This window comes from Rhinoraja longicauda, chromosome 5, assembly GCF_053455715.1.
Source record: "Rhinoraja longicauda isolate Sanriku21f chromosome 5, sRhiLon1.1, whole genome shotgun sequence".
Classification (NCBI taxonomy): domain Eukaryota; kingdom Metazoa; phylum Chordata; class Chondrichthyes; order Rajiformes; family Arhynchobatidae; genus Rhinoraja; species Rhinoraja longicauda.
The window spans coordinates 64394274-64407259 of NC_135957.1; the positions used below are offsets into that span (position 1 = coordinate 64394274).

Below are 12986 nucleotides of genomic sequence, written 5' to 3' on the forward strand. Positions count from 1 at the left end.
TGTATCTCGGTGCACGTGATGATAATAAACATAAACCAGATTCAAATATTGCATTTTGCTGCTCTGAGTCACATAGCAGTCCTGTGATTTGCCTTGGGAAATGTGACAACGGTGACGCATGATGCAGTCTGCTATTATTATTGTAAAAAGAGTTGAAGCCAAGATGAATCAACCAAGCTTAACGGAGCAAGATTCCTGCATTCAATCATCGTCAATACTGCCCTCAGCCAATCAGTGTGGCATCAAAACAAATCTTGGTTTCTTCCTAAATACAGATCAGAAAAATATTCTGGTCTTCCACGCTTGATTGCTTAACAATGACTCTTACTGGAAAGGGTACTGACTTGGCTATAATACCCTGATGAGAAGCAATCAACTGGCTGTAGGCACGAGCTTAACTTAACACATCGGAACATTCCCTAGTTATGATAGATTTCAATTACTGCAGGGAAAAACCCTCACAAAATCTCAAATTTAGTTTATTGGCATGTGTACAGTGAAAATCTTTTTGTTGCGTGCGAACCCATCAGCAGAAAGACTATACCAGAGAACCCATCAGAGAAAGTGACTGCATTCTAAAAAGGTAACTCACAAGTGAGTAAGTGCAACACACAAAAATCTTTGCATTTTTGCACCTCATACTTTTCTCAATTGAAATTATGGAGAAAATTACAGAAGCCTTTGCAGATATATTTGCACCATTTTTCACCACAGTTGAAGTTTCTGGTAGACTGGAGAGTGGCTAATGTTGTACCGTTATTTAAAGAGGGCAGCAAGGACAAGCTAGAGAACTACGGACCTGACATCAAGTGGTGGAAAAGTTGTTGGAGAGGATCTACCAGCATTTGGATAGGCATGGACTGATTAAGCTTTGTGTGGAAAATAGTGTCTCACAAATCTCAGAGTTTTTGTGAAGTGGTCACCAAGAGGAAAAATGAGGGCGGGGCAGTGGACTTTAGAAAGGCCTTGACAAGGTCCCAACTGATCATCTGGTCAGTAAGATTGGAACCTATGGGATCCAAGGTGAGTTAGCCAAATAGATTCAAAATGGGCTTGAAAGAAATCAAACAGTGGTTGTGGAGGCATGCTTTTCTGATTAGGGAAAGCTGATTCTTTATCATACCTTCTACAGTTGTACCGGGCCCTGGTGCGACCGCACCTGGAGTACTGTGTGCAGTTTTGGTCTCCAAATTTGAGGAAGGATATTCTTGCTATTGAGGGCGTGCAACGTAGGTTCACTAGGTTAATTCCCGGAATGGCGGGACTGTCGTATGTTGAAAGGCTGGAGCAATTAGGCTTGTATACACTGGAATTTATAAGGATGAGGGGGGATCTTATTGAAACATATAAGATAATTAGGGGATTGGACACATTAGAGGCAGGAAACATGTTCCCAATGTTGGGGGAGTCCAGAACAAGGGGCCACAGTTTAAGAATAAGGGGTAGGCCATTTAGAACGGAGATGAGGAAGAACTTTTTCAGTCAGAGAGTGGTGAAGGTGTGGAATTCTCTGCCTCAGAAGGCAGTGGAGGCCAGTTCGTTGGATGCTTTCAAGAGAGAGCTGGATAGAGCTCTTAAGGATAGCGGAGTGAGGGGGTATGGGGAGAAGGCAGGAACGGGGTACTGATTGAGAGTGATCAGCCATGATCGCATTGAATGGCGGTGCTGGCTCGAAGGGCTGAATGGCCTACTCCTGCACCTATTGTCTATTGTTCAAAGCAAGAAATACTCATAAAGGATGCAATCAACACCAGAGCGGCAATTAGGGATGGAATGAAGCAAGCAACAATGAATGGTGCATGGAGGAACGGCAGCTACTGGTTTACACCAAAGACAGACACAAAAGACTGCAGTAACTCAGTGGGACAAGCAGCATCTCTGTAGAAAAGGGATAAGCGATGCAGTGCGAATTTTTGAAATAACAAAGGTTCTGTAGAAATATAACATGTTCCTTAACCAGGGAGAGTTGTACAATGCAGAGCTCGCTGAACCAATATTCGCAGCCTACATCTTTGCAGTATTTTCTGCCATTCAACAGTAACTTCCTATGCATTCAGTCCATTCGTCAATACAATCGTGTTTTCAGGTTTTTTTCCTGACATCGGTTAGGTGTCAAGGACTAAATGCACCTCCAAAACATTCCAAGAGAGTTTTGTCCGTTGCTTTCCTAGCGCTGGATTCTAAGCATCCCATCTTTTAACTGACCGGGGAAAATCAATACGCCCATGTCTACTTGCTATTCACCATGCCGTTTCAAGTTACTATAGAAACATATAAAATTCTTAAAGGATTGGACAGTCTAAATGTCCAATGCAGGAAAAATGTTCCCGATGTTGGGGGAGTCCAGAACCGGGGGGGGGGGGTCACAGTTTAAGAATAAGGGGTAGGCCATTTAGGACTGAGATGAGGAAAAACGTCTTCACCCAGAGAATTGTGAATCTGTGGAATTCTCTGCCACAGAAGGCAGAGGAGGCCAATTCACTGGATGTTTTCAAGAGAGAGTTAGATTTGGCTCTTAGGGCTAAAGGAATCCAGGGATATGGGGAGAAAACAGGAACGGGGATACTGATTTTGGATGGTCAGCCATGATCATATTGAATGGCGGTGCTGGCTCGAAGGGTCGAATGGCCTACTATTGCACCTATTTTTCTATGTTTCTATGGCCCCAACTATCAAAGAAAGTCCTGTAGGCCAAAGACCTCGGAATGATCTCTGAATGATACCACTGCTGAAAGGGTGCACGGTAAGAAGGTGTTTTTGCAAACTGACAGCAAAAGTACAGATCAAACTTGAGCAGTGCTCAGAAAAGTATTGAATATGAACATGGACTCACCTCAAACGAGCCAGAACAATCTGCAGAAATGTAAGTGCTGCATTTAATTCAGATTCCCTGCAGGCACGGTATACCAGATCAAACCCTTGATTCAATAGCTTCTCCTCTGAGAGATGTAGAAAGGAACTGTTCTCAAATACCTCCTGCACAGCATCAATATACGTTAGTAGCAATGGCCAAAGGGTCGCTTTCCGAGTGTGGTCGGTAGTTTTCAAGTAGAATTCTTTTGCTGCATTCTCAAAATTAATCGACAGCTTTGTAGCGAGGAAACTGATGTCAACATTTCTCTCCTCATACATCAGAAGAAATGCAAAGTGACCTTTCCAAATCAATGACTGTTGGGCAATTGTGAGCAGACTGGGCTTTAAAAAGTCAAGGAGATCTGAAACACGGCTGACAACATCTTCCATCCCTGCCACTTCTGCAAGGACTAGAAAAAGGCTGAGGAAATTCTGAAGGCCCAGTTCCGTGAGTTCCTGCATTTTCCGTTGATGGAACTTGGAATAAATCCTGCAAAATTAATCGGTTGTTTCACATAAATGGAATCCATTGCAATGTCTTCACTAGAGTCAAATGTCATATAGCTGTTTTATTAAAATAGAACTTCACCCAACTAATACAAGATGGATTTACCAGCAGAATTTTAAAGTATTCACTATACAAAGACTTGCAGAAAACCCTGTGTGTTATTTCATTTTACCAATGAAAAGTAAAATTAATGACATAATTCAGTAAACCAGATTTTCATTAATGCAACCATTTAATTCAAATGAGTCTTTATGATAGAAGCTCACAACGGTAGTCATATTTTGTACTGCAAGAGTTTTAAAAAAAAATTATGGAATAGCTAAGACAATGAACCATTGCAGTCCTTCTGGTAAAGGTACTCACACAGTGCTGCTGGGTAGGAGAGTCCAGGATTTAGACTCAGTGACAATTAACTTATTCTCAAACCAGGATGATGCACTATACCCGAGGACATTTTATACGTGAACATCAATAATAATAATAATAATAATACATTACATTTATATAGCGCTTTTCATATACTCAAAGACGCTTTACAGGGATTTAGAGAACATAGGGAAGTGAATAAATAGATAAATAAGTAAACGAACAGAAAGAAAGGAGACAGAAGGTGGGGTGACCTTCAGTGGTTGAAGGCAGTACTGAACAGGTGAGACTTCAGTGATGTTTTGAATGTGGTGAGTGTGGAGGAGTCTCTGACGGTTTGAGGTAGTGAGTTCCATAGGGTGGGAGCAGCGATGGAGAAAGCCCTGTCCCCCCAGGATCTGAGTTTGATCCGGATGGGGGGGGATAGGAGATTGGCAGCAGCAGAGCGGAGGGTGCAGGTGGGAGTGTGCCTGTGGAGGAGGTCGGTCAGGTAGGATGGGGCCAGGTTATGGAGGGCTTTGTAGGTCATGAGGAGGATTTTGTATTGGATTCTCTGGGGGATGGGGAGCCAGTGGAGTTTGTAAAGGACGGGGGTGATATGGTCACGGATCGGGGTGTGGGTGAGTAGATGGGCAGCGGAGTTTTGAATGTATTGAAGTTTACTGATGATTTTTGAGGGTGCGCCATAGAGGAGGCTGTTGCAGTAGTCCAGATGAATAATGACAAAACAATGGATGAATAATTACAAAACAAGGGACAACGTTTGTCATTTAATAACAGGCTACATCAGTTCGATTTGTTAATAGTTAATGTTTCCTATGTCTATTATGCGGATCTGCCAAACTCATACACCGTGTTAAGAAATGGATTACTTTTCCGTTCATCCTGGCTGGATAGGAAACCTACTGAAAAAAAGTTTGCGCATGCTACCTCTACACAGCCATCCCAAACTCTTAACAGAAGTTAGGTGGGAAAAGACTTCTTTGTATTCATACAGCCCGAGCCAATTGACATGTCTGAGCCCAAAGACAGGGTACCAGAGATACACAAAGCATATTGGTATTCAGATGCTTGAGATGGTTGCACAGAGCACCCGGTTTGACCCTTTGATCTTCCACCAGCAGGCCTAACACCCTCTTTAAGACTGCCCTTCCAAATACAGCAATGCGAGTGAGTGGACGGCACGGTGGCGCAGCGGTAGAGTTGCTGCCTTACAGTGAATGCAGCGCCGGAGACTCAGGTTCGATCCTGACTACGGGCGCCGTCAGTACAGAGTTTGTATGTTCTCCCCGTGACCTGCGTGGGTTTTCTCCGAGATCTTCGGTTGCCTCCCACACTCCAAAGACGTACAGGTATGTAGGTTAATTGACTGGGTAAATGTAAAAATTGTCCCTCGTGTGTGTAGGATAGTGTTAATGTGCGGGGATCGCTGGGCGGCCCGGGTGGGCCGAAGGGCCTGTTTCCGCTCTAAATCAAAAATCAGAACATTATTTTAACAAGACATATGTTAATAAATGTAGTGAAAGGGGTAATCATTTTACTAACTTACACCATTTTTAATTACCTTCCTTTCAACTGTTTCCATGGATGTGTTCCACTTGCTTCCTGCCCTTTCGTAATTTGCAAAGCTAAAACTCTGAGGAAGAGCTGAAAGCTATTCTGCGACTGGTACAAGTTGGAGCTTTGGTCACCTCGGCAACACGCCCTTGTCATTTCAAGCATAGCAAAAGGTGATTTGCTCACAGTGGCCATTCCTTGTAAGCCAAGCCAAGGAATATTGAAGTGGCTAGTCTGTGACAATAAACAGTATACAATGCAGTCAGCAATAATTCAGTCATCCAAATACAATCCATGGAATTAACATTTATTAAATCAGATTTAGCGCTGCAATCTTAAGTTGATAGACACAAAATGCTGCAGTAACTCAGCGGGACAGGCAGCATCCCAGTGGTATGAATATTGATTTCTCTCACTTCAGGTAGCACCGGCATTCCCTCTCTCTCTCTCTATCCCTCCCCCACCCAAGTCGCACTAGCTTCTCATTTTCACCCTACAAACAGCTTACAATGGCCTGATTCCTTTATCATCGTTACTTTTTTGCATACCTTTCATTCATTGTTCTTTATGTCTCCACATCACCATCTATATCTCTCGTTTCCGTTATCCCTTAACCAGTCTGAAGAAGGGTTTCGACCCGAAACGTCACCCATCCCTTCTCTCCAGAGTGGATGCCTGTCCTGCTGAGTTACTCCAGCTTTTTGTGTCTAAGAGAAGTCAATATTCATACCGCTGGGTTGCAAGCTTTGCGTTCCCTCTCCCTCCATCCCTCCTTCATCCTAGTTTTCTCATCGGTCTGACTGTCCTCCTAGTTAAAGTTTTATCTTTGTATGCTTCGTTGTCACCATCCACTGGCTAACAATGATCTATTCTACATTTTCTTTTGAGCTTTGTCCTCTTTGATGTCTCGATTTCACACCTTACTCTTCCACATCTCTGTGTCTCCCTCTCCCCTGACTCTCGTCCCAAAACGTCACCTTCTATCCAGAGATGCTGTCTGTGTCGCTGAGTTACTCCAGCATTTTGTGTCTATCTTCGGTGTAAACCAGCATCTGCAGTTCCTTCCTACACAATCTACAAATGATAATGTATTTGAAATAGGAAAATAACTGCAGATGCTCGTACAAATCGAAGGTATCACAAAATGCTGGAGTAACTCAGCGGGTCAGGCAGCATCTTGTGATGTATTTGAAATATGGACGTTCTTTCAAATATATCCTCTTTAAATGGTTCATTGGTACTTTATTTCAACTGTAGTCCAATGGTAGAATATCTGAGCAGACACCATTTAAAAAATCTTCAATTATACCTCCAAATTTTTCGGATTACACGAGAATGCAAAATATACCAGAGGTTTTCAATCAGGTTAATAAATGACAAAAAACCTCAAAACAGGAAACTGGAGTCTCTCAAATTTGTATCTTAAAAAGTTGCTGGAACTGCATTATTCCTGTTGATTATGTTACTCAATGTCAGGCTTTGTCGATCGAAAAAAACCCATTGATAACTCATGAATATTTACCACATTCAGGCTGTTGGCTGCCTGTCCCGCTGAGTTACTCCAGTTTTTTGCGTCTATATAAGGTTAAGCTGATATTCCACTTTCCTACCCAATCCAATTAACTCTTTAATTCCCTGGTGTCTGGAAATCTCTCTCAGCCTTATTTCATTCTTTAACATTCACAACCCTCAAAACGAGATATGCCCCTCTTACTTCAGTCTGATCCTGATACCTCAACCATATTTCTTCAAGCTTCTCCCTAGACCCCATTTGGAACTTCTATATTTCAATGAGATTACCTCTCATTCTTCTAGGCAACGAGGCCTGGCCCGAAGTGGTTGCTGCCGAGTCTCTGCTCATCCCGTGCACCGGAGAAGAGGGCCAGGGAGCGGACCGACGGCAGGAAGCAGAGCAGGGCATGGCCTCCACGGTGGGCAGGGCCCCTGGAGGCCTTGCAGCAGCCTGGGGACCGGGCAGGCGAGCCGTGGCTGTATCCCAACCGCTGGCCCGGCTCGCTCGGTGAGGGTAGGCCGCTGAGCCCGGCCCCTGCTCATCCCATGGTTCGGGAATCAGAGAGGGGGTGGAAGGAGATGGTGACGGACACTGGAAAATGGGCCCGGTGAGAGGAACCAGGGGATCTTAGTTTTTGTGCCCTCGAGGTTGGCTGCGGGGAACGAAGGCTGAAGGGGGCCAAGTGGAGAGGGACAACGGCTCGCGGGGTAACCGGAATGGAGGAGACGGCTGCAACAGGTCTTTGTGGCCAGCTGCCGCTGGGATTCCAAAATGGCACCTCTTGCATATGGCCTCGTTGGGCTGCTCTGTACATACTCCACTAACTGGGGTGATTGTGTTCTATGTATGGGGATAGTCTTGCTGAGCTGTATGCAAAAAATGTATTTCACTGTAGCTGGTACACGTGACAATGAAGAAATCATTGACCATTGACCATAAATTTCAGGGAGTAGATGTCCAAAGTAATTATTCAGAACTTAAAAAGATGAATTGTCACTGTACTCCCTCAAAAACAAAAGCACTCTTCCTTAAATATGGACTTGACTGGGCTGCTGATCACCTCCTGGAGCTGTGAAGTTTGCTAAGTTGCTGCTCTCACGAGTGTCAATCCGGCCTTCTCCACGACAATTGCAGCACGCCATTGAACTGGGACAGTTAACTAATTCTACTCCAGGCACTTCGCATTTACACATGTTTGTTTTATGCGTTTCTGAAATAACGCGCTTCTTCCTTCAATACCAAACCTTGGTTTACACTGGTATTTTTAGAATAACGCGCTCAGACTTACTGCTGACAACATAGTCGCATAAATGTTTCATTTACGAGTATTTGAATTACATGCTGCCTTTCAACCACGTAGCCCCGTGTAAAACGCGAGGCGCCTGTATTTACTATTTCACAAAGCCATCTGTTTTAGATGATTGTAACAATCTGATCTTCCAACCACGAGCTTTAAGAATCATTACCAGTTGGGCAAATGTTGTACTCACCAGGTGTTTACTGTAATATTCCCACAATATGGTAACTGCATTGATATTGACACGCCAGAGGTCACTCAGAGTTAGGCAACACTGAAGGTGCATCCGCAATTGTTCTTCCAAAATGCCATTCTAAAATATTCCAAACACAAGATTTGATCAAACAACAACTAGAATTACAACTGCTGGAATAATCAAAGCTTTTTGCTCATCATTGAGGTTGGAAAAACATCAAGAACTGCTTTGTTTAAAATGCTACATTGCTTTTCCGTTGCATCATTTATCGTGGGAGGATATGCTGTTTTAAGGGGGATCATAAGGTCATAAGGGTTAGGAGTAGAATTAGGCCATTCGGCCCATCAAGTCTACTCCGCTATTCAATCATGGCTGATCTACCTCTCCCTCCTAACCCCATTCTCCTGCCTTCTCCCCATAACCCCTCCACTAATCAAGAATCTATCTATCTCTACCTTAAAAATATCTACTGACTTGGCCACCACAGCCTTCTGTGGCAAAGAATTCCAGATTCACCACCGTCTGACTAAAGACATTTCCCCTCATCTCCTTCGTAAAAGAACGTCCTTTAATTCTGAGGCTATGACCTCTAGTCCGAGACTCTCCCACTTGTGGATACATCCTCTCCACATCCACTCCATCCAAGCCTTTCACTATTCTTTATATTTCAATGAGGTCCCCCCCTCATTCATCTAAACTCCAGCGAGTGCAGGCCCAGTGCCGACAAACGTTCATCATCGGTTAACCTACTAATCCATTAGGCCAGCGAGTTTCTTTCCCGTTACCTCTCTATCCCAATGATACCGCTAGATTTTGATCCATGCTATTTACCCTGTCTAGGCCCCTTATAATTTTAAACAATAATTTCATTGGACGGCATGGTGACGCAGCGGTAGAGTTGTTGACTTACGGCGCCAGAGACCCGGGTTCGATCCTGACCACGGGTGCTTGTTTGTATGGAGTTTGTATTGTCTGCAGGTTTCTATCATTTACATTTCACAGCATTAATATATATACCAAAAAACAAGGTAGAATAGTGAACCTTATGAAACCACACTGGTAACAAACAGTCTACTAGTCACATAACTACCCATGAAGCTTTACCCCTTTGCTTTCAGTCACTGAGACAATTTTGAGTCCAACTTACCACTCTCCCTTAAATTATATGGACTTTTACTTGCTGCTAAATGGGACCCCATGAAAAACCTTCTTGATATTTATGTAAATTACATCAAATGCACTCCCTGAATAACCCTCCTCGTTATCTCCTCTAAAAATTCTATATTAATAATTTAGGGCATTCCTTTAATAAATCCATGATGAAAGTCCATGATTAATATGTGCTTTTCTGAATGGTTTATATAATTCCTGAGGAATTTTTAAATATTGTTACATTGTTTGGATGCTGCAATGAAGACAAAAGGAGGAAACTTGATAAGTTCATTTGGTTTTGGCATGCTTAAACCTGCCTTGGTACAAAAAGGATTAAACCTGTCGCACATGGAAACATGCCAAGCCAAGATAGTTTTGCACAGATGTGCCAATTGGTCACTTGAGGAAGAAGCCAAGTGTCATTCAATTCTAAAACAAACATGTTGCATGATTTGCTCATATATACTTGACAATCAAGCTTTCTCAATTTAATGGGTATTCTTCATAATTTTGGTTAGCTCTGGTAATTGTTTCAGAGGCAACTTATATTCAACATTTTCAAAACACTAGAACACAAGCTGGAGTTTTGGGAGGCAGTTGCTCTGACCTGGAAGGCAATGTCAACAATTAGTGCAGTTAAGATTTAAAGAAAGATAAAGAGTTATGCATTGTTTCTGGCATTGCTGATATGCTCATCATGTTGCAATGCCTTTTTTCCTATCAGCGGTTCATTGTTTAAGGCATGCTTTTGGGCATTTCTGTCAGATGCACTAAATCACCATTGGTAACTAAAGCTGTTTTATCTCTACATGACGGCGCCTAACGGCAGCGGCTGACTAGCAGTCTGTCCGTCTTTTTTTTGTTGAGTGTCGGTGTTGGGATGGTTTTTGTGTATTTTTTTGGTTGTGTATGTGTGGGAGGGGGTGGTGGGGGTGGGAGGGGGTGGTGGGGGTGGGGGTGGGTGTGGGTGTGGGAGGGGGGGGGCTTTTCTCTTCCTCACGGCGCGGGCTGCGGCTCGGCTGCGGGGCCTAACATCACCCGCTGCGGCTCGGCCGCTGGACTTTACACCCCGGTGCGGCTCGGCCGCTGGACTTTACATCCCGCTGCGGCTTGGCCGCTGGACTCAACAGTGCCCGGTGCAGCTCGGCTACGGGGCTTAACATCCCGGTGCAGCTCGGCTGCGGGGCTTTTCATCGCTGGTGCGGCTCGACTGCGGACTTAACAGTGCCCGGTGCAGCTCGGCTGCGGAGCTGAACACCGCCCGGTGCAGCTCGACTGCGGGGCTTTTCATCGCTGGACTGCGGACTTAACAGTGCCCGGTGCGGCTCGACCACGGGACTTAGCTGCGCAAGGCTTGGTCGCGGGCCTTTCATCGCCCGGTTCGGCCGCGGGACGTTTCAGCGCCCGGTGCGGGGACTGTGCGGGTTGGTCGGGGACGAGCTGTCTGTCCGTGGGCGTGGGGAAGAGAGGGGAAGTTTTGTTGCCTCCATCACAGTGAGGGGGTGTTTGGAGTCGCTGTGATGGACGTTTGTGTTGGGGTTATGTGTCTTGTGTTCTTTTTTTTTTCTATGACTGCTATGTAGTTTCGTTCGGTACTTCGGTACCGAACGACAAATAAAGCTCTGTTATACTGTTATATACTGTTATACATGGGCATGGACATGGGCATGGACAACTTGGAAAGTTCAGGGTATCCCTACCAACCCATACTAAACAGGATCTATGCATTTTACATAGTGCTCGAAGATTTTTCAAGTTGCCACTTTGGCATCAACAGAAAATCAGATGCATGGGATAAATTTGGATTTTCCATCAACCATCACAAAGCTGCAACGATAAATCAAGAAAACTAAGTTACAATTCAGGACTTATAAACTGAGTATTACAAAAAGGAGGTGTTTACATACCTGAACATTCACAGATAGTTTCAGAAGCTCTTCTATAAAACTCCAATTGTTTTCAATCAGTTTCTGTATTGCACAAACACATTAAAATATATTACCAGTTTTTGTAAATGTAGAGTCAAATGCCAAAATATATTAAGAGTACACATCTGGTTGCCTCATGTGTAAACTGTTTGCAGCTCACATTTAAATGGAGGGAACTGAGGAGCCCAGGATTATTCTAAAAATCTTCCAGATGAGTAGTTAAATTAAATCAAGAGGCTTGTAGCAGGAATGGACAGGCAATGGAACTGATGATTAAGATTCACTGAAGTAATCCAATAAGCAAATCAGGAGCATCAGCAATAATGGAAGTGATTTGGAAAGGGAAATTCCACAATAAAGTAACATTGTCAGTGGTCAGACAGAGATCGTAGACTTCAGACCTGCGAAGAACTATTGGGAAGCAAGGAAAGTACCTCAGGAGTGGTGCAGTGGATGGTTTAGAAAGTAGAGTTGAGGGTCCAGATAGCTCTGACCTGAGGATGGGGACAGGAGATAAAGGAGGTCTAGTGCCTGGAGAGGTGAATGGGGATGGAGGCACAGGAAGGTTATAGCAATGTTAGTGCCAAGTCCATCACTCATTTTAAGAAGAGCCTGCAGCTTGTTTCCCTGAAGTCAATCAGCAATTGTACTGGCAACCTCTGAAGCTGCAGCAAGTGCCAGAATCAGGTGTCTGGGCCTTTTTTTTGCATATGTAAATCATCTAATACCTGCACCCTGTTTGCTCTTGCCCAGCTGGTATCTGCCTCAATTCACAGGAGAAGTGTTCATAGTCCATTTAGATCAAAGTTTGTTAATGCCTTGTGGTGCCTAAGTGATCTTTTATTCATTAGTTCCTGTCACATAACCAATAGAACATATGATGTATTGTATTCCCAAGGGAGTAATATTTCCATGGTTGAAAGAGTTGTTTAAATAATGAATTCTCAATCTTGGGTATGTAAACAGTGTCGAAGCTAGGCTTTTTTCCTCATGGGATAACTCAAACTATCACCCACGTATAACAGCAGTAATGAACAGTGGCCACATCTAAACAATGGCTACCACTGATGCCAGTGAAATGTCCAACGGCTTCACTAATGCCTCGACTAAGCTGTACAATATGCAGAACAGCCTCATACGTACAATATGTACAAAATGTACACTGCCTTACAAATTCAACTGCCGAACCCTATGTCACACATAATTAAAAATCATTTTTATTTCCATGAGAGAAACATGCACCATAATATTTTTGAATAATTTGTCTCACAAATTATCACTAGAATACTATAAGAAAATAACTGCAGTTGCTGGTACAAATCGAAGGTATTTATTCACAAAATTCTGGAGAAACTCAGAAGGTCAGGCAGCACCTCGGGAGAGAAGGAATGGGTGACGTTTCGGGTCTGAAGAAGGGTCTCGACCCGAAACGTCACCCATTCCTTCTCTCCCGAGATGCTGCCTGACCTGCTGAGTTACTCCAGCATTTTGTGAATAAATCACTAGAATACTGATAAGTACTCGCCAAAAACAAAGAAGGACCCGGCTTGGGCGGCTACCGAGAATAAAGAGGGATCCGGTGTTGTGGGGGGGGGCGCTGAGAATGAAGAGGGGCA

The 12986-nt window shown here is 43.9% G+C and overlaps 1 protein-coding gene across 1 annotated transcript in view; it reads right to left on the reverse strand.

The window, feature by feature from the left end:
* Positions 1 to 12986, reverse strand: part of mms22l (MMS22-like, DNA repair protein) — a 114650-nt gene that overhangs the window by 84202 nt on the left and 17462 nt on the right. The window contains exons 10-13 of the mRNA XM_078400198.1: positions 11350 to 11412; positions 8288 to 8407; positions 5292 to 5518; positions 2834 to 3343 (exon numbers count right to left, since the gene is read on the reverse strand). Coding sequence (XP_078256324.1) covers positions 2834 to 3343; positions 5292 to 5518; positions 8288 to 8407; positions 11350 to 11412 — 920 coding nt within the window. The remainder of the gene's footprint in view (positions 1 to 2833; positions 3344 to 5291; positions 5519 to 8287; positions 8408 to 11349; positions 11413 to 12986) is intronic.